Source organism: Hyaena hyaena, unplaced genomic scaffold, assembly GCF_003009895.1.
Source record: "Hyaena hyaena isolate Hyena2069 unplaced genomic scaffold, ASM300989v1 scaffold_25, whole genome shotgun sequence".
Lineage (NCBI taxonomy): Eukaryota > Metazoa > Chordata > Mammalia > Carnivora > Hyaenidae > Hyaena > Hyaena hyaena.
This window is the reverse complement of record NW_024080657.1, coordinates 1079709-1101454: the sequence shown is the minus strand read 5'-3', so window position 1 is coordinate 1101454 and position 21746 is coordinate 1079709. Positions and strand designations below refer to the sequence as shown.

At 50.7% G+C, this 21746-nt stretch overlaps 1 protein-coding gene across 2 annotated transcripts; it reads right to left on the bottom strand.

Annotated features, from left to right (window-relative positions):
* Window positions 1-970: 970 nt before the first annotated feature.
* TLDC2 (TBC/LysM-associated domain containing 2) lies at window positions 971-12061 on the bottom strand. Of its 2 annotated transcripts, XM_039227194.1 has the most exons (6): window positions 12029-12061; window positions 10692-10841; window positions 10072-10224; window positions 7470-7565; window positions 2483-2556; window positions 971-1241 (listed from the first exon to the last, which is right to left on the bottom strand). In XM_039227194.1, exons 1-6 carry the CDS (start codon window positions 12059-12061, stop codon window positions 1052-1054), a joined length of 696 nt encoding a protein of 231 aa, XP_039083125.1. In that variant the 3' UTR covers window positions 971-1051. The 2 variants fall into 2 exon arrangements, with proteins under 2 accessions (XP_039083125.1, XP_039083126.1); XM_039227195.1 differs by lacking the exon at window positions 7470-7565.
* Window positions 12062-21746: the final 9685 nt, after the last annotated feature.

Here is a 21746-nt window from a genome sequence, read left to right as displayed (position 1 = left end):
ACACTGGTGGCAGGCAGAAAGCCCTCAATGTTCTAGAAAAAGGAACGTGATACTGGAGTCTATTAGTTTCACCAGTTGGGCCCAGGTGTCTGTGCTTTGACAACGTAAGTTAAAATAATATCTAAAGCATACAGAATAGAATCCCATTTTCTAAGACGTATATATCCATTGTCTATAATGTTCATGTTTTGGGGGGTGGTTGAATTTTAGGCAGTTTTAATTTTTAAAAAATTAATGTTTATTTAGTTTTGAGGGGGGAGGGGCAGAGAGAGGAAAACACAGAATCAGAGCAGACTCCAGGCTCTGAGCTGTCAGCACAGATCCCAACATGGGGCCAGAACTCACGAGCCATGAGATTATGACCTGAGCTGAAGTCAGACACTTAACCGATTGAGCCACTCATGCGTCCCAGGCAGTTTTAACTTTTTAAATGTCTTCTGGTTTTTCTACAATAAACATGTATTCATTGTATAATCTCTAAAGAAATTTCAGGGGGTGCCTGACTGGCTCAGTCGGTGGAACATGCAACTCTTGATCTTGGGGTCTTGAATTTTTTTTGGGGGGGATCTCCATCTTTTTTTTTTTAATGTCTTTATTTTATTTTGAGAGAGACACAGAGCAAGCGGGGGAGGGGCAGAGAGAGAGGGAGATACAGAATCTGAAACAGGCTCCAGGCTCTGAGCTGTCAGCACAGAGTCCGACGTGGGGCTCGAATCCACGAACCGTGAGATCATGACCTTAGCTGAAGTCGGACGCTTAACTGACTGAGCCACCCAGGCACCCCTTGGGGTCTTGAATTTTAACCTCATGGTGGGCATGGAACCTACTTAAAACAATAAATACATAAAAAGAAATTTCATGAGGGACTTTGTGCTGCTCAGATGAGGTGTGAGTGCCTTTCACTCCTTCTGAGTCACATCCCCAGGAGAACACTGCTTGTTGCCATGACTGTCTTGGGTCCCCAGGCCACAGGGAGGATTGCTTACAAACCATAGTCATCCAGGCTTCAGGGAAAATGGGCAGCCCTCTATAAGGAGGGTCTAGATGGCATTCATGAGCAGGTCTGAGCATTTGTTGCTTCTGGAAGCTTCCCACCATGGGAGCATCCGCTCAGGACCCAGGCCTCCAGCTCCTTGATGCAGAACTGCTCTCGCCGGGCCAGAACCTCATTGTTGAAGGTTGCGCAGGGGTGGCTTCCACCATGATACAAGTCTCCATCCAACCACAGTCCGAACTGACCACTAAAAAGAAGAGGAAAATCTCGGCATGGCTCACTCCTGGAGGTTGACCTTCCAGATCCACACCATCGGCCTGTGGCCACACCATGACCACAGCTCCATTTTGCCTGTTTCATCTTCCCTTAGGCTGATTTATCCAGAATTGTCGGGAAGTCCACATGTTGTTCCTCATAGGGTTTAGAGCATTTTTTTACAGTTAAATTATTTTAATAAATATATACAGTCGTATAACCATCACCACTGTCCAATTTTAGAATGTGTGGAACATTTTAAAGACGGTAATGCTTGGACACCTAGGTGGCTTAGTCGGCTAAGCGTCCGACTTTGGCTCGGGTCATGATCTCACAGTTGTGAGCCCCACATTGGGCTCTGTGCTGACAGCTCAGAGCCTAGAGGCTGCTTCAGATTCTGTGTCTCCCTCTCTCTGCCCCTCCCCTGCTCATGTTCTCTCTCCTCTCTCTCTCAAAAATAAATATTAAAAAAAAAAAAGAAATAAAGATGGTAATGCTTAACCAAAGGAATGAATCATAAGGCATGGATTCAACCCCCAAGACACCTCAGAAAGCGTTCACTCTAATGCCCTCATATGACAGCAAAGCAGGCTGGGGCTGGGAAGTGGTTACTGCAAATCCACAATGGCTGGTGTGTTCTCTGTCAAACCGGCTCAGTAGGGGCCCTTTAGGCAGCTGGGAGAGCAAAGAATTTCCTGGTCCTAACCCAACAATGCTTTCATTTTTGCCCTCAGGATAAGATTTTATTCTGCCTGAACTTGGAGATCTCACCAGGGGTAAGATTAACCCTTTCTTCCTAACCCACTCACACCCCTCAGCATGCACGCCCGCACCCACGCACACACGCTGGGTTCCTGGGCAGATGCCCTTCTTCCCCCAGTTATGTTCCCTGAGATTATGGGGCTGGAAGGTAAATGTAAGGCTCACCTACCCCTTGACTCTAGCCTCATCCAACCCTGCGGAATGCTGTTTCCCAAATCACAAGCATTCAGACTAGGCTGTCACCGACTGTATACACAGGCCATCCTTTCCTCTAGTGTTTACTTAGAGTAGGCTTGAGGGGGGTGCCTGGGAGACTGAGCAGCACCTGGGGAGTGTTGAAGGGAGAGGCCTGGAAGGGAGCCGCCAGCCTCACTTTATCTGGGGCAGCCTCACCCAGCGTTCCAGATGGGAGAGGGACCAGAACACAGACTACCCCGAGACTCCAGAGCCGGGGAAGACTGAGACACGCACCTGCCGCTGCCCATCATCAGTGAATCCAAGTCCCCTTTCACAAAGAAGGAATTTCTTCCTGTCCACTTGAAGACCTGGGGTGACAGGAAAAGGCTGGGTTATTGGAGGAGTCCTGACCTTGCAGTTTGACTCCACACCACTGGGGGGCAGTCGTTCCATCGTGGGCAGAACGGAACATCCAGGCCCAAGCCACAGCTAAGCGATAGGAAGTACCCTGGCCCCTAGACTCTTGAGTTTTCTTTCCATTCTTCCCCGAGGGGGCTCACCTCCTCTTGCCTTTCCACAAAATCCCACAACCCCAAAGCACCTCTGTTCTAGGAACAGACCAGAAGTGTCTAAAGCATCCTACTTCCAAAGCTGGAGAGAGGAGGGGGAAGGTCCAGGTCGGGAACTGGACCCTGATCTGCCATCCACTGTTTCCTCATGTCTCACTGAAGACTGACTGCCCTGTGCTGCCTCGTACTCCCACTCCTCAGCAAGTGTCGTGGGCCCCACCTCAAAGAGACACCCAGACTACCCCCATTTCTATTCTGTCTCCACCCTTGCCCACCCAATCCACACCAGTCACTCCTCACTCGCTCACAGCCTCCTAAAGCCTCCCTGCTCCCGCTGTTACCCACCCACAGCCCATCTCCACACTGCAAGGTGATTGGATATTATTCCTCTGCCTAAAGCCCTCCAAGGGCTTCCCATTGCAGTGGGAATAAAATCCAACTGCTGGCTGTAGCTGACAGCCCCGCCTGCTCTGTCCCTGCTTTCCTCACTGACCTCTTCTCCCCCTTGTTGACTGCACTTGAGCTGCCCTGGCCTTGCTGCTCCTGGGACACCCAAAGCTATTCCTGCTTTACAACCTTCACACTTGCTGATCCCTCTACTGAGAATGCTCTTCCCCCACATCCTTAATTGGCCCGCTTATCTTTCAGACCAGATATCTTTCAGTCATCCGAGAGAAGTTTCCTGGATGACCCTGTCTAAAGTAGCCCTTCCTCCCAGACTCCATGTCCCTTTCCTCAGCATTTACCACTCTGAGATGACCCTCTTTACGTGCCAAAGTGCCATTGCCTGCCCCACTAACATGTAAGCTCTGTGAGGGCCATCTTGATTCCCAAGACATGGCATAGATAGCTGTTGAATGAATGAATTATTCAAGAGTCAATTTGGCTAATAAAAATATTTTTGGAGGGCCACAAAGGTATAGCATATTACTGCCTGTAATTAGCTGTTCAACATACTCTATGAGCAACCAAAGGCTTTTTAGCAAGAAAATAGACTAATAAAAATAAGCCCTCGCCTCCGAAGAGCTCAGATAATATTAACAAGTGACCATGAGAAGACAGAACCATTCAATTCCATCACCTCTACATTCATCGAAGAATGGCCTTCAGACCTGAAGGAGTAAGATAAACATTGCTACAGAAGAAACAAAGACCATGTTCATGGAGCTGTTTGGAATCACCATCAAGGAGACACTTGGAATTCATAAAGAACACAAGAGGTGCCAAAAGACCAAAGGTGGGTAAAGATTACCCAGTTTGTAAAAAGACAAGATTCGATGACAGGAGGCTATGAAGACAGCCTCTATAAAAATAATTCATTTCATTCAATAACTTTTTTAAAGCATTTAGTACCAGGCACTGTTTTATGTTTTGGGTACAGTGGTGACTATAACAGACAAAAATTCTTGCCTTCACAGGGCTCCCATTCTAGCAGGCGGAGGCAGGTAACTAAGTAAAATAGGTGGTGACAAATGCTAAGGATAAAAAAGTGGATAAAGACAAAAAAAGGTTTCCAAGGAATAGAATGTTGTAAATTTAAATTAGTTGGTCACAGAGGGCCTCTCTGTGTTGGTGACATTTGAACAGAATCCTAAAGGAGGTGAGAGCTGAGCCATGTGGTGATCCAGTAGAAGGCAAGCTAGGCAGAACAGCATGTGCAAAGGCCCTGAGGTAGGAGCAGGCCTGCATGTTTAATGACCAGCTCAGAGCTCATTGTGGCTAGAGCAGAGTGAGGGAAAGGAAAAATAGCAAGAAACAACATAAGAGAGAGGCCAGAAAACGTAGGGACTTACAGGTTATTAAAAATACTTTGGCTTTTCTCCAAGAAAGGAAGCCATTGACAGATTGAAGCCAAGGAGTGACATGCTCTGACTCGCCTTTTTAAAAGGAACACTCTAGCTATTGTGATGAGTGAGGTAGAACCATGGAGACCTATTGGGAGGCTATAGCAGCAACGGGGACAAGCAACAATGGTGGCTTGAGCCAGGTGACAGCAAAGGACATGGTGAAAAGTGGTGGGTTCTGAATATAGAGAAGGCAGAGCCATCAGGGTTCATTGACAGCTCAGATGTAGGATGTGACAGGGAGGAGTGAGGGACTCAAAAACTTCTGGTCTCAGTAGCAGAAAAGATGGAGGTGCCATTAACTTCACGGGGGGAAAATGTCAGGACGAGCAGGTGTTAGGGGAGAGTCGGGAACTTGGTTTTGGACAGGTGACGTTTGCAACGCCATGTCTGAGGTCCAGGCAGAAATGCTGGGTACTAATTGGATATATGTCTGGAGTCCAGAGGTAGAAGCCATAAGCACTCGGGTGGCATGGAAAGCAGTGAGAATGGACGAGACCTTGAGAGAAACGAAGGTAGAGAAGAGTCAAGAGCCAAAAACTGAGTTCTGGGACCCTCTGATGTTAAAAGGGTTGGAAGATGAGGAGGAACCGGCAAAGGATTCTGCCAAGGAGTTATCAATGCAACAGGAGGAAACTCCTAGAACTTTAGAATTCTAGTATGTGAATACAGGAATGCAAGTGATAATTAGAATCCAGCATGGGTCTACTGTGAACAACAGACCCTTTTCCTGTTTCCTGGAAAGATTATCAGGCTGGCTGATGCAGGCAATGCAATAGAGTGTGTTTTGCCTTTAGCTCCTAGTGACCTCCTTGTCATGTGATCAAATAACTGCTGAGTTATATGTGTAGGTTCTTGGTCCGTGCATTGGAGGGGAGATCTCTAACTGCAAATAAAAACACTTGGAACTGGTTCTTTATCCGTTGAACAAATATTTCATGAGGGCCTGCTCTGCCCATGCAGAGGGGTATGCCCTCCCTCACATACTCTGACCCCCTACCCATTCACCTATCAGGTTCCTAAATGGGCATTGTCTTCTTTCCAGTTACTGTGCCTTTGCACATGCTCCAGGAAGACTTCTCCACATGCCCTTCATCACCTGGTGATCTGTTTGTCCGTCAAGACCCACTTCAAGAAGCTCCTCCTCTAGGAAGTCTCCTTGGATTTCCCCACCCCCATGTGATCTGGGGGTGCTCCTCCTTGGGGATCTTCCACAGCACTGATCGCTCTAGAGTGTGCTCACATTTCCTCTGCGAGCCTGAGAGCATCTCAGGCCAGGGAACTTCCATCATTTAGAGAGGTAGTGTAGTGCTGTGGCTGGGTTTCAAACTCCAGGGCCTGTTTCTGCATCTCATCCTCACTACTGTGTGGGGTTGAGCAAGTTACTCAACCTCTCTGTGCCTCTGTTTCCTCAACCGTAAGATGGTGCTGAGTGTACCTCATAGTATGTACCTCATAGGAGTGTTGTCATGATTAGATTAGATTAATCTGTGCTGACAGTGCAGAGCCTGGAGCCTGCTTAGGATTCTGTATCTCCTTTTTTCTCTCTGCCCCTCCCCCACTCACACTCTGTTTCTCTGTCTCTCTCTCAAAAATAAATAAACATGAAAGAAAAATTTTAAGTAGTGTCTTTCATGCCAGGCATGCAGTGCTAAATAGTTTTAGTCAATAAATAGCCCAGAGATGGAAAAGCTTTAGATGGGAGAGGTTGGGGACTACTCCCCTTCCTTCTTCAAAAGCCCTGCTCTCTGGCAGCAAGTACCATATGACTATATGAGTCCCCTTGTCTCCGTCACTCACCCACCTCCGAGTCACCAGTCACCATGAATTAGAGGCCTGAGCTTTGGCCCACCATCCTCTCCTCCCTCATTTCTACCTTTGTCCTTGGAGAACTTCGCCATCCACACGGACCCCTCCAATGGCTCCTTCAGCTCCTCTCCTCTTCTTCTCAAGGGGTTTTCTTACACCACCTCAGCCTCTGTCCCTTACAGTCACGCCCAGGAACCTGTCCTTACCAGTCTGTTTCCAGCGTTCCTCGCTCTGTATCCTAAATTCCAACACACTCTTCCACTTGTGCCATTGCTCCGAGCCTCTGCCCTCAAGGCCGCCTCTCATTTGTTGTTTTCATCTTTGCCTCATTGTCCTTCAGCCTCCCTGGCTCCCCTTCCTCCACCAAGCCGGTAGGTTCTGTCGTCCATTTTATATTTTCACTCCCTTCAACTTCTGCTTCCCTCCCTCCCTTTGTCAAACCAGTTTGGCCACCGCCCCATCCTGGATGTGCCCTTCCCTCACTCTGTCCATGTCTGATCCCAAGGACCTGAATGCAGCTGGAGGAAAACATGTGCCCGAGTGACTGGCTTGCCTTTCAGCTGACACTCCCCGCCTCCAATTAACGCTACCTCGCTGGTAGCCTGTCTGGTTCTCTCTAGTAGGCTTCCCTCTCCACTCCTGTGATGACGATTTGATACCTTCTCTGCTCAACCTTCATACTTCTCCACCCTCACGTTTAGCTGATGACCTCACCCCATACTTCCTAAAAAGACTGAACTCACTGGATGTGTCTGTCTTCATCTTCCTACCTGGACACCCACAGATCTACCTGCCCTTGGACCCATCTTGTCTTTGCAGCCTGCGTCTGGTGAGCAACACACCTCTTCCTCTCTGAGCCAGTCCGTGGGACCTACTGAGCATTTTAAGAAATGAAGATGGGCAATGCACTGCCCACCACTGCCCTGTTGCATTCCCTCTGTGGAAAGATAGATGGATGCCAGCATCCCTACATGGGGGATAGAGCTGGGAGCCACTAGGATCCCAGGATCTTTGTCATAAATCTTCCTTCCCCCCTCTCTAGAAGGTTGGGAATATTACCTTCAGCTGTGGGGAGAAGGAGAAGAGAAAAGTCTCTCCAGTACCGTAGAAACCTTTGCTGAGTCGAAGAGCTGAGGAGGAGAAGGCCCCAAACATCTGGAAAGCAGAAAAACTTGATATTGCGGCTGGAGGGGAGTGGAGGTCCTCTGGCAACCCCACTCTCCAGGTGTGGTAATATAGGCTCATCCCAGTAGGGCCCCTGAGGAGCCTGGGATAGAGCTGGGGGGCAGGGAGAGCCCCAGGGCCCATCAATGTGTGTCCTTTCCCTTAACACTCCCCAAGGAAGAGCCCTTGCTGGTGACCTACTTTTCCTTAAATGTACTTATTTTGTATAAGTAATCCTTGTAGAAAAGTATTAGAAGTTATAGACAAGCAGAAAGAGAAAACAAAGCCACCCCAAATCCCCCTCTGCTCCTCAAGGTAACTATTCTTAACATTTTTGTGCCTCTCTTCCCAGCATCTGCTTAATGCCAGCATACATATTCTTATACAGAAAACCAGACCCTATAGTACCCTGTTTGTTTTTTTTTAAGTTTTGTTTATTTAGGTAATTTCTACACCCAACGTGAGGCTGGACCTCACGACCCTGAGATCAAGAGTCACATGCTCTTTCAAATGAGCCAACCAGGAGCCCTGTACATCTGTTTTGTAAGCCGCTTCCCCCTTTCACTTTTCTTTATAAAAGTTCAAACATCCAAAAAAGTAAAAGGGCACAGATACCCTCCATGAGGATTTAAACTGTAAATGTGTTTGCTATATTTGCTTTCTCTCTCCTTATACTTTTTGGTGTCCTGTTTGAAATTGCAAGTATTATAACATTTTACCCCTACACAGTTCAGCTCCAAGAATGGTGACTTTCTGATGCATAACCACAATATTATCATCTCACCTAAGAAAATGAACAGTAATTTCATAATATTACCTAGCATCCAGTTCGCAATATATTTTTTCTACTGGTCCAAGAGTGCCTTTCATATCCTGCTTTAAAAATAAAAACTTGGGGCGTCTGTGTGGCTCAGTTGGTTAAGTGTCCAACTTTGGCTCAGGTCATGATCTCACAGCTCCTGAGTTCAAGCCCCATGTTGGACTCTGTGCTGACAGCTCAGAGCCTGGAGCTTACTTGGGATTCTTTGTCTCCCTCTCTCTCTGCCCCTCCTCACTCGCACTCCATGTGTCTTTTTCTCTCTCTCTCAAAAATAAATAAACATTAAAAAAAATTTTTTTAAACAAAAACTTGAGGGATGCCTGGGTGACTCAGTTAGTTAGGAATCTGACTCTTGATTTCAGCTCAGGTCATGATCTCACAGTTTGTGAATTCGAGCCCTGCATCAAGCTTGGGGTAGCATGGAACCTGCTTGGATCTCTCTGTTTCCCTCTCTCTCTGCTCCTCCCCTGCTTGCTCTCTCTCTCTCTCTCTCTCTCTCTCTCTCTCTCTGTCTCAAAAATAAATAAATAAACATTAAAAAAAAAAAAAAACTTGGGGCACCTGGCTGGCTCGGTTGGTGGAACATGCAGCCCTTGGTCTCAGGGTTGTGAGTTCAAGCCCCACATTGGGTATAGAGATTACTTAAAAAATAAAAATAAAATCTTAAAAAATAAAAAAATAAAATAAGAACAAAATCTCAGCACTTTTAGTAGCTATGATGCTACATCATTTTTATCAGCCCTTGGCGATGTTTCACTATGTAGCAGGACTGTAGCTCACTTAACCATGTTCCCTATTACGGAATAGTTGGGGGACTGCAGGTTTTCACTCTAATACACGGCGCTGAGGGGCAGAGGCAGGATCATTAGGAGGCAGCCATGGGAAATAGGTTTTGGCTTAATATAAGGAACAACTTCCTCGTGGTCAGTGGCGTTTGGCCGGGGAAGGGGCTCCATCCTGAAGAAGTGCGCTCCTTGGCCATGAGATGGAAAGCCCTGGATCAGCATCTTGAGGATGTTAGGAGCTCCTGCCCATGTGAGGGTCCTCAGGGCCCCGTGAGATCCCTCCCAGCTCTAACATGTCCCTTCCACGGAAGAGCAGTTGAAGCCAGCTTTTATCCCCTCCGCTGGCCCCTGTCTAGAGAGCCTGCCAGAAACGCCCTGTTGGTGAAGCCGCCTGGATTTGAGACAGCACCCTCCCTAGGTCCCTGCTGTAAAGTGCAGGCGCTGTGGCTGCCTCCTCACTGGCCAGCTCTCTCTCTTAGCCCCTCTAATCTATTCTCCCACCAGCAGGGGGAGGTTTTCAAAGCATAAACGGATCATTACCGCATAGATCCCCCACTTAAAATGTCTCCCCAGTTATTTGCTTAACTCCTGGCGCTGCCTCCCTATTAGGCTGTAGCTCCAGCAGGGCCGGAACCACTTCTATCCTGACCTTGGTCTAGTCCGCGTCTAGGCTGGCACATAGAAGGTGCTTAATATATGTGTGTTGAATGGATGCATTAGGGAATGAAGGGAGGAAGGAATGGCTCCGAGCAATGTAGGTGTCAATGTCATCATCTTTGTGACTTGGGCTATCACCTCTGCCTCTCGTCCCTGAGGCCACCCTGGGGCAGGGCCCACTGGTGTGTGGTTGGGCACCCCCAGAACTTCAGGTTGGGGCCCTGGCCCAGCTCACCTGCCCATCCTGGTCCCTCAGCACCAGCAGCACTGGCCCACTGTGGCCTTCCATCTGCCTGTAAAGGCTCTGCAGGCTGAAGCCATTTCTCGATGTACAGAAGGCCAGGCTCCAGGAATGTCCGGTGACTCTTGCGGGGAGGTGGAGGCTGAGCTAGAGACAGGGCTGGAGGTGAGTGGTGGACCCTTTTCCTGCCCCGCGCCCTCCGCCATGTCCTCTGGGACCCCCCTCACCCGTGCATGGTGCTTTACAGGTTACAGAGGAGTTTACTGTTTCCAAGGGCTCATTAGCAGCCCTCAGAGAGTGGGATTATTATTCCCAATTTATGGTTGAGGACAGTGAGGCTCAGGGAGGTGAAGCAAGTTGCCAAAAGCCCACACGGGGAATAAGTAAGTGGCAGAGCCAAGATTTGAACCCAAGTCAGGTTTCCCTCAGGACCCTCTCCCTTGGTCCCTAGAGGCTGGAGGAGAGATGACATGCTGCACCCCTCCCCCGAATCCTCCCTGCTTCATCCTTCCGCCCCCATCCCAGCTTTGGGACAGAGCAGGAGTGACCCCAGGGGCCCCTGGACCTGGCTGCTGGGGTAGGGCAGGAGGGTGGGGCCCTTGGGCTCCTCGAACCTGCCTGATCTCTGAGGCTCCTAGGACCTGGCTGGCCTCCGCCAGCTGGGGCTCCACGGGACCTTCAGGAACAGGAGCTGAGAAAGGGGCTGGGGCTGTCTCCTCTTCCTCACGCTCCTCCACAGACAGAGTGTCCTCCGCCTGGCTGGGCTGCGAAGACAGAGAACCCTGGTGAGTCAAGGGACAAGGAGACACCCGCTGCCACGTCTCCGGAGCCCAAGAGCCTCAGCTGCCTCATCAGCCCTGCAACCGCCAGCCCAGCCAGAGGAGGCCGGCGGCCACGACAGGCAAACTGCCCCTGCCTGCGTCCAGCTTCTGCCCTGGCTCCTGCCAGCCAGAGGTCAGAGGTACGTGTGCCCATCGGATGTGGTCATGGGTGCTATGGTTTCTGTCTGCTCCAGATCCAGAGAATCAAGTTCTACACTCAGGGGCAGGAGAGAAGGGTGGATGGCAGCCAGCCCAACCCCGGGAGCTACATCTGTGTGCGTCTGCACCCGGAATAATAATCCTAATGCTACCAATTCTGATAGTCACGCACTTGACCAGGCCTGGGTGAAGGGCTTGCTGTGCTGACCTCCCCGTATTTCCCTAAGAATCCTAAGAAGAATGTGCCCCTTACTGTCCTTGTTTTACAAAGAAACAAAATAAGGGCCAGAGGCTTCCCTGTCAGCCGGGTAGACAAGGGGTGTGTAGCAGGTGAGAGTATGTGCCCGGATTTGTGTAAGATGTGTGTACTTCCATGTGAATGCGTCTTCAAATAGACCTATGCAGGCAAATCAGAGTGAGGAGATGTTGAGTAACTTTGTGTGTTTACCTGTCAATGTGTTTGTGAGTTAGGATTGTATAAGAGTGTGTGTGTGTGTGTGTGTGTGTATGTCAGTGTGGATGTATGTTGGTTTTGCATTCATTCAGTTATGCTTCCGCTCTGCTGGAGTGTGCATGTGTTTGTGGGTGTGCAAGCATGTGCCTTGTGGGGCACAGTGACTTGGGGTTTTTCATAAGGAGAGGCCTCCTTGAGGATAAGAAATGACCAGGACACTGCTTTGTTATTCCCCAGGGTCAGGCATTAGGGAAGCAGGTCTCAGCTGAGTGGGGCTTCCGGACAGAGCTCCTTGTGGCTGGAGACAGCCGTCTGTGCTCCTTAGGGTCTCAGGACCATGCAGTGGGTGTCAAGGCCCGGGCTCCTGAACTCTGAACTCCAGTCCAGCTGAGGAGGGACTTGGAAGGGGGACACGTCACCCGCCTGCATCCAATCCTAGCCCAGATCCCATCCTGCCAGAGATCTGGCCTCCAGTACCTTTGCTGACCTAACCCCCAGCCCAAGCTGGGCCCCTTACCAGCCGAGTGTAACGCCAGCGGAGACCTTTCATTCTCAGGTTGGAGCCCAGTCGCTGGCAGTAAGAGTCCTCAGCCGTCACAGGGAGGAAAGCACTGCTGGGCGAGGCCTAGAGGTGAGAGGGAGAGGCCTGGGGCACACCCTGCTAGCTTCAGGCCACCCAGCTGCCCTTTGTTCCCTCTCACCTGTCAATCCCAGGACGAATTGTCACTGGGTGGGTCTATGAGGTCAGCTATCTTCGGCATTCAAGGCCTTACTTGCAGTTTGTGACTAACGCACATTAACCATACATGGTACATTCTAGCTGTGATCCCCTTCCTCCTCTCTGCCCTTCTGGCAGCTTGGCCTAGGGATTGTGGCCCATTCAGCAGATGCCTGAGCTCCAGGCTGGGGGCCTGAGCTTCTGGTTCTCTTTCTGACCTTGGACAGTCCCTTGTACCCTTGGGCTTCAGTTTTCCCACATGAAACATGGGGGACCAGATTATCTCACAGGCCCTCACAATACTGACTGCCAGTAATTTAGTTACCTCTCAAAGCCAATGAGTATATCAGAACAGAAGCTCGAAAGGAGTCAAGCCTAAACTAAAAGGACAAATCTTGAAAAACAAAAAACTGGGGCACCTGAGTGGCTCAGTCGATTAAGTGTCTGACTTCCACTCAGGTCATGATCTCACAGTTCATGAGTTTGAGCCCCGCATCGGGCTCTATGCTGACAGCTCAGAGCCTGGAGCCTGCTTCGGATTCTGTGTCTCCCTCTCTCTCTGCCCCTCCCCCACTTGTACTCTGTCTGTCTCTCTCTCAAAAATAAACAAACATTAGAAGAAATTTTTAAATAAATAAAATTTAAAAAATCTTTTTTCTAATATAAAAAGGCATATTCATTATAGAAACTTTGAGGAATCTAGAAAAGAATAAAGAAAAATAAAAAAATATTCATAATTTCATCTCTCAGAGATAAATTCTCAACCTTTAAGGTTATTGTTCCAGTCTTTTTCATTTATTTAATATACATATGTATACACACTTTTATAAAATACATCATACCACGTATAATTTTATGAAGTGCCTTTTCCACTTAACAAATGAGAATTTTCCAATGACATTCAGTATCCCTTGAATGCATGATTTTTAATGGCTACATATTATTTTATCATAAGATACATAGCATTCATTCCACAACTATTGGACATTTTCTTTGCTTCTAATGTTCTGTAATTACAAGCAAAACTGTAATGAAATTCCCTGCTCATAAATCTGATTATAACCTTTATGATAAATTTCAAACGTTGGGTGCTGACATGCAGTTCTTGATCATGTTTCCAACAAGGCTTCCCGGTGCCTAAAGCCGACCCATCTCAAGGTATCTTTAGGGAAGCTCAGGGCAATATATTTCTGATTATCAAGTTTTATACCCTTAAATTACAGATAAGGAAATTACCACTCAGAAAGGGAAGAGACTTAGCCCTGCCACACAATAGTGTAATGTGGAAATTAGAAGTACAGGCTCTAGAGTCCGGGAGTTCAAATCCTGGTTTTGCCACTTACTTGCTATATGACCCTGGGCAAGTTACTCACCATCTCTGTGCTTTACTGTGAAATACTAGAATCCACCTCATAGAGCTGTTGTAAGAGTAAATGAAGGTAATGCCTGAAGAACTAGGATGCTGGGGCGTCTGGGTGGCTCAGTCACTTAAGAGTCAAGCCCTTAATCTTGGCTCGGATCATGATCTCAGGGTCGTGAGATGGAGCCCCGCGTCAGGCTCTAAGCTGAACATGGAGCTTGCTTGGGATTCTCACTCTGTGCCCCCCTCCCCAGAGAACTAGGATACTACGCCCAGCCTCCTTCCTTCTGTTACTCATTTGGTGAGATAACCGACAGTGACTGGTGTTTCGTAGCACTGGGTAAATGACAGTGCTTACTGCCTCCCGCCCCCCCCCCCCCCCCCCCCCCCCCCCCCCCCCCCCCCCCCCCCCCCCCCCCCCCCCCCCCCCCCCCCCCCCCCCCCCCCCCCCCCCCCCCCCCCCCCCCCGCCCCGCCCCCCCCCCCCCCCCCCCCCCCCGCCTCTGAGAAATCCAGGACTCAAATTCCTGACAAGGGGCCACTCAGGCTCACCTAGGCTCCTCTGGAACAGTCACTCGGTCACTCAGTGGGGGGAAGAAGTTGCTCAGTGTGAAAGAAAAAGGCAGGAGCCGTGGAAGAGTGTACTCACGCTGCAGAACCTTGGCTTCTGGTAACCTCCACCAGCCTGTCCAGCCCGATGGTTTCCTTAGTGCATCTCCCAGACTCTCCCCAGAGACAGGGCCACTTCCAGAACCAACTCTTTCACTCGGAAGTCTGTCTGAAGCAGCTTTAGCTCAGCACCTGGTCCCCAAGCGGTGGCTGGCACATCTGCCCCAATCAGGCTTGAGGCCCTCCTCCTGGGCTCTTATACCTGCCCAGAGGGCAGCAGGTCCTGGCCCTGCGCCTGCGCCCGTTCCAGTTGGGAAGCCTGGCAGTGATTATCGTCCATCAGAAACTCAAACCCCATAAACACACACAAACAAGACCTTGTCACCCTCTGGCCCCAGCTCTGTCCCCACCAGCCCAGAGAGACGGAGGACACCGAACTCTTGCCTCATAAACACCTCTGACCACACCTGTGCCTGAAGCCCCCCATTAGGAACCTATCTTTATTGGGTCCAGATGCTACAGGAAAGGGCAATGCTGTGGGATTCTCCATCAATCACCCCATGTTGTAGGGCTCTCCCCTGGCTACTCCCTGCTCAGATGGGGTGGTGATTCTTTCCTCAGTGGCCTGTTGTGAGAGTCAGTGAGATCATGCATGGGAAGCCCAGTGTTTGGCACACAGTAGGTGCTTTGTCCACGTGGGTTACCTTTCTGTCCCTGGCTCATAGTAGGATTCAGTGAATGCTGTGTTGTTGAATCACAGAACCCCAAGTTAGAAGTGGCTTCAGCTGATCCCAGAATGAGCAGTCTCCAGCCAGGGCCGTATCCCCTGGAAAATTTGTCAGCCAAGTGGTCTCCTGGCCTCTGCTGGGTGTGTGAGCCCACTGGCTCAGGTGGCCTGCTTTGTGCTCACACAGCTGAAAGATCCCCTCTGCTGGGCTTTGTGGAGGGGACTCGAGTCCTTAGATACGCTGCCCAAGGGCAGGTCTCCTGGGGCAATGCCCCCTCCAGTAGGGGGGGATGAAGAAAAGACTTGTATTATGGGGAAAACAGGCAAGTGAAGGCGCCTGTTGCTACCTCAAACATGGCTGTTGCAATATGTGTTTAAACTATAAACGGTTCAGGGGTCACACGTGTGGCTCTCCCAGCCTTATTTCCCCCCTGCTCAGTACCTGAACCATTGGGCACTGGGCACTTCGAGAAGCCAGTGAGCTTTACCTTGCTGTCCCATTCTTTGTGCTCATGTCCCGGAAAACCCAGAATGTGACTTGTCAGGAACGTCAACTGCCAATGAGAGGCCCCAAAAAGCTTCTTGATGGGCTGCTCGGCGCCAGAGTGCCAGACATCCCAGTCCGCCCCCAGGCTCGCCTTCTCCGTTCTTTTCCAGACCACACGCCGCCGCTTTCAGAACTCCGCTACCCTTGCCAGGAAACAATTTGAATGTCCAAGAAAAGGGGGAAAGGTTAAGTGACCCTCGGAACATCCACTCTGTGGATTGTTTCTAAGTATTAAAAGTAATGTTTGCAAAGAGTTTGTAAATGGATGGGGAAGTGCCTCTGCTGTCCTGGTTAGTGAGAAAAGGCAGTGTGCGCCGTGCGGTTTCAGCGACAAGAAACACACCTTGAGGACGTTAGGAGAAAAATGATCAGGGTCCCTTCTAGAAAACACCCCATGCTCACTGCATGGACTGGCTTCACTTTGAACCTCTGAGGGGCCTGACACACCCTCTCACATGTCCTGGGAAATCTGATTTCTGTTCTCTGCGATCTGAGGTCTTTGCCCTCCTTGGTCTCCTCACTCTCACTGGGTGGTGACCTTATTCTCCACTGAGAAAACAGAAGTCAGTTGTCAGCCGTGCCCTTACCTTCCCGACAGAAGCCCCTGCATCTCATCCATCTCTTCCATCCTTCCTCCAGGACAACAGAGGAAGGGCCCCTGCTCCTTTGAGAAGCCAGGTCCCTATCTCTGGATCCGTCTATCTCCCCTTCTCCAGCCCGGATGTATCCATCTCTGGCTAGTGTGTTGGCGTGCTCTCTCTCTCTCTCTCTCTCTGTCTTTCTCTCTCTCCATCTCAATGTGACAGTCCCTTCCCCCACTGGTCCATCTCTCTTCCCTCTGTATTCTGTCTGAATGTCCTGTTCACTCTTCAATCCACTCCCCTTGGCTTCTGTACCGCCCCCCCCCCCCCCCCCGCCCCAGCTCCAGCTCTTGTCAAGGTCCCAGCAGCCTCCGAGTCATGCTATGCAGGGAGCACTTTTCTGCTCTCATCTTCCTCCAGCTTCTCCACCACTTGACAGTCTGGTCTGGTGTCTGGGCCTCCAGACAACACATTGCTGCGTGTTCTCTGCTACCTTACTGGCTGCCCCCTCTTGGTCTTTTGTGGCTGGCTTTTCCTTTTACCCACTTTCTAGAACCAGGAATTCTTTATTCTTTTTTTTAATGTTTTATTTACTTTTGAGAGAGAGAGAGAGAAGAGTGTGGGTGGAAGAGGGGCAGAGAGAGAGGGGGACAGAGGATCCAAAGTGGGCTCTGCCCTGACAGCAGAGAGCCCCACACGGGGCTGGAATCACGAACCATGAGATCGTGACATGAGCCAAAGTCGGATGCTCAACTGACTGAGCCATCCAGGCGCCCCTAAAACCAGGAATTCTTAACTTCCTGCTTGTGGGCTAATTTTTCTTTTCGCGATAGATGGTCTCCCAACATACCCTCACCTGGTCCCCTAGATTTAAATATTGTCCAAATGCTGATGACTCTTCATGACTCCAGAGCAACTAGAGTGAACTGTTTTAAACACAAATTAGATTCTATCATGCCCCCGCTTAGAGTCTCCAGTGACTTGTCACTGCTGCAAGAATAAAGCCCCCGCCCAGGGCATGCCTTGGCTCCTCTCCAACTTTAACTTGTCCTTTACTGTCCATCACCCATCAAGTCCCAGTCACGTTGACCTTCTCACTTCCTTAAACATCTATCAAGCTTGTCCCTCCTCTGGAGCCTTTGCCCTGCTGTTCCCTCTGCCTGAATTCTTAGTCTGGCTCTCTGAATAACACAGTGTGTGTGTGTGTGTGTATATATATAATATGTATATATGTATACACACATATATTTTTAAATGTTTATTTGTTTTTGAGAAAGAGAGAGCAAGCAGGGGAGGGGCAGGAGAGCAGGGGATAGAGCACCCCAAGAGGGCTCCATGCTGATCGCTGTGAGCCCAATGCAGGGCTTGAACTAACAAACCATGAGATCATGACCTGAGCTGATGCTGGGTGCTCAACCAACTGAGCCACTTAAGCTCCCATATATATATATGTTTTTTAATTTTTATTTTAAGTAGGCTCCTTGCCCAATGTGGGGCTTGAACTCATGACCCTGAGATTAAGAGTTGCATGCTCTACCGACTAAGCCAGAGAGGCGTCCCTGAATAACTCAGTTTATTTATTTTATTTTATTTTTTAGGACTTTTATTTTATGCTTATTTATTTTTGAGAGAGTGAGAGTGCGAGGGAGATGTGGGGCGGTGGGGGAGGGGACAGAGGATCCAAAATGGGCTCTGTGCTAACAGCAGAGAACCCTGATGCGGAGCTCAAACCCACAAACTGTGAGATCATGACCTGAGCCAAAGTCAGATGCTTAACCTACTAAGCTACCCACGTGCCCCTGGCACCCCAAAGTTTTAGGGCTTTACATTTTTTTTAATTTAAATTTTATTTTTAAATTTATTTTTGATTTTAGAGAGAGAAAGAGCAGATGAGCAGGGAAGAGGGGCAGAGGGAGAGGAAAAGAGAGAGAGAGAGAGAGAGAGAGAGAGAATCCTAAACAGGCTCCATACTCAGCATGGATTATGACCTGAACCAAAATCAAGAGTTGGAAGCTCAACTGACTGAACCACCCCAGGAGCCCAGGGCTTTTTTTTAAATAACTCTATTTAAATGTCACCTTCTCAGCAAGGCCTCCCTGACTACACTGTTTAAAGCAGGTTCCCCTATTAAGTCCCCTAATTCTCTCTCAGCCAGTGACTTGTTTCTTTCATAATTTGTATAATGAAAAAAAAAAAGACCTTCAGTTTAAAAAAAAAAATCACCTCCTCTTTGAAGCCTTCTGGAATTTAGTCTCCAAGCAGTTTACATCATGTCGGTCAATTTAGCAGCTTGAATGGGAGGAAATAAACTGTTTTTCCCACTGGGTAACCAGCACCATTTCTCACAATCTTTTTTTTTTTTTTTAATTTTTTTAATGTTTTATTTATTTCTAGGAGAGAGAGAGAGAGAGAGAGAGCGTGAGCAGGGGAGAGTCAGAGAGAGAGGGAGTCACAGACTCTGAAACAGGCTCCAGGCTCTGAGCTGGCAGTCAGCACAGAGCCTGACGCGGGGCTCGAACCCACGAACCGTGAGATCATGACCTAAGTGAAAGTTGGACGCTTAACCGACTAAGCCACCCAGGTGCCCCACCATTTCTCACAATCTGATATATAATTCTTATAATCATTTGATGCTTCATTCTGTCTTGCGTAGAGCTTTATGCCGCATACCCTGTGTGCCTGAGCTGAGTATCACCCATTAGTGCAGCACAACAGACTGTGAAGCTGGATGACCCTGGGATCCAATCTGTCTCAGCTCCGCCACTTCCAAGCTATGTGACCTTGGTCAAGCATTCCAGTTATCCATGGCTGCGTAACAAACTACCCCAAAACTTAATGGCTTAAAACAACAATATTTATTTGGCAGTTTGGGACCGCTTATTTCTGCTCTACTTGGCATCGGCTGGGACAGCTCCAGGGCTGGGGGCTGAATCGTCTGAAGGTTTATTCTCTCCCATGTCTGGTGGCTAGCAGGGAACCGAGCTGGAGTTGGCTGGGACGCCTTCACTAACCCCTCCGTGAAGCCTGGGCTTCCTCCCAACTTGGTAGCTGGGTTCCAAGGTGAGTGGATTGAGAGCGAGTAAGCAAGCATGAGCGCATGAGAGAGAGTGAATGGCCTTTTTAGGAGCCAGCCTTGGAAGTCACAGGATCACTTTTGCCATTCTCTGTTGGTTGAGGCGGTCCCAGAGGCCTACTCAGGTTAAAGGGGAGGGAATATAGATCCCAACTGGAAGAAGGTCAATGCCACACTTAAAAGGAGTGATTGGATGGGCTGTGTATTGCTGGGCCTATCTTCGAAAAATGCAATCAGCCGCAAGAAACTCCTGACCTTTCTGAGATCCTCTACTGAAGTGTTGAGCACAGAGCCTGGCATAAGTGAGTGCCAAACGGTCAGGAAGCTGCAGACAGTCTCCCTGCCGCCATGTTGCCCATTCTGGACTCCCAGCAAGTCCAGGTTTACCTGGTCTGAACTGAGCCTGAGTCCAGAGCCCCTACCTAGGCCCCATGCCACCTCTGGAGCCCTCCCCACCAGGGCCTTGTGGCTGGGGCTACACAGTAGATTCATGGCTCCTCAAATCCAAAGGCCTTCAGAGCAGGGAGGGCCCTCAGCCTCCTTCTTAGCCATCAGTGTTGCGACCCAGGATCGTGGTAGAGCCAGGACTTGGGCCCAGGTCCAAGTGGGGAGATCCAGGCCACTCTAATCTCAGGACCACCAGTGCGGCCACGGGTGTGTCAGGAGCGGCTAAGCTGGCCCGATGTAGCATGTCGCCTGCCTGGATCCACCATCCAACATTTCCAAACCTAGATAATGCATAGAGGAGAAACTGAAACACAGAGAAGGTAAACCATTTCTAAGAACTCTGTAGCATCTCTGTGCCAGAAAAGGACCAGCTTACAAGAAATGGAGGCATCAGAGCTGGAAGGACCCTGTCACCTGTCACATTACACTAGACCGGGTGGGGACTCCGAGGCCCAGGAGGTGGGAAGGCTTTGCCCCCGTGCCACACAATACCAGCTTTGTGGTATTTTGTGTGATGACCCAATTGTGGCCCATCTCCCCCCTACACTCTACGCTCCATGAGGTCAGGAATACACCGATGACAAGTCCACTCATCGTCCTATCTGGTGCCTATGGACCAGGTGAGTGTTCACTGGGAACAGGGGAGCTGGTGGCTTGCCGGGATGGGGTGGGAATACTTTGCGGAGAACTTGCTAGGTGGCCCTGCTCCACGTGTCTCTGGGGCCACCTGGAGGAAAAACCTGGGGGTGGAGGGGGCACACACACACACCAGGACAGCCCAGAACAGGATGAAGCCATGGCTCAGGTGAGAGGGCAACCCCCAGTATTCACTGCTGTGAGGGAGTGATGAAGCCGACCTGATGCCAACCGAATGTCAAGGGCAGGGGAGGTGAAGAAACATGATTGGGGAGGGTGGGGAAGGGGTAGGGGAGGGTGGGGGGCGAGAGAGGAGGTGGAGGAAAAGGAGAGGAGGCAGGAACGGGGTGAGGGGAGAAAAGGCTGCAGAGGGGTGAAATAACCCTGCCCCCCTCTCCAGGTCGCAAAAGGGGGTGCCACTCTGAAGGGGCAGCCGAAAGACTTAAAACTGGCTCGGCCCAGCGGTGGCTCGTCGAGGAAGAGGAGTGGCGGCAAGGAGCGGGGGAGGGGAAGGAGGCGGGAAGGTGTGATGGACACGGGAAAACCAACAACACGGCCAGAAGCACAGCCCTGGAGGGGAAGAAAGGAAACCGCCGGAGCCGGCGCTCTCGGGCTGCCCGGGGCTGCCCTGGGGAGGAAACGTGTGGGGATCAGGATAATTGTCCTCAGTCCGTGCCAGTCCCTAGCGGGGTCAGAGCCTACTCCCAAAGCATCGCAGGTCTGATACCTCATAATGGGCAGCCTCCATTTTAGCCGTGCAGGGTCTGAAAGCGGGCTGGGCTTGGAGGGAGTAAGTGTGAGATCCCTGCTTGTCAGGTGTGCAGAGCTGGGCGTGCACCTAGGGCTGCACGGTCCCTGCGCCTGTAAGAGGGAGGCGGAGGTAGAAGCACCAGAGCACGCCCTGGAGGTGTGAGGTCTGCGGTCTGCGTTCCATCCTAGCCTCGCCACTGACTTTGCGCTAATCGCGTGTCTTCCCTAGACTTCAGTTTACGCATCTGTACAATGGGATAATTGGTCTTGCTTTGCAAGGTTGAGGGGGGCGGAGTTCGCGCACGCTCCGCACAGCCGCGAGGGGCGAGGCACCGGCGGCGTATATGGATGCTGGCTCCGGCGATCTGAGGTCGGCCCGGCCTCCGCCTGGGAGTCCCCTCGCTCGCCGCTCCCGCGGCCCCTGCCCGGACGCTGGGCGCCGGGGAGCCGCGGCCGGGTGCGTTTCCCAGGCGGGCAGGGGAGGGGGCGGCGGAGCGGAGGAGGACGGAGCCCGGGCCGCGGCAGCCCAGGCCCGCCTGACCCTCGAGGGGGTCGCTGTTGCCTCGCAGATCCCTCTCTCGCTCGCAGCCCGTGTCCCTCCCTGCCGCTCCCGCCGCGTCCGCCTTTTGTTCGCGGAGCCGCGCGCCCCCGAGCCGAGGCGGCTGGGCGGGGAGCTGGCGGGGCTGCGCGGGGGGCGGGCCGCGCCGGGCGGAGCCGGGGCCCGGGCCGCAGCCGGACTCGGAGCCCGAGGGAGCGATCGGCGCGCAGGCAGCCGAGTCCCGGGCGCA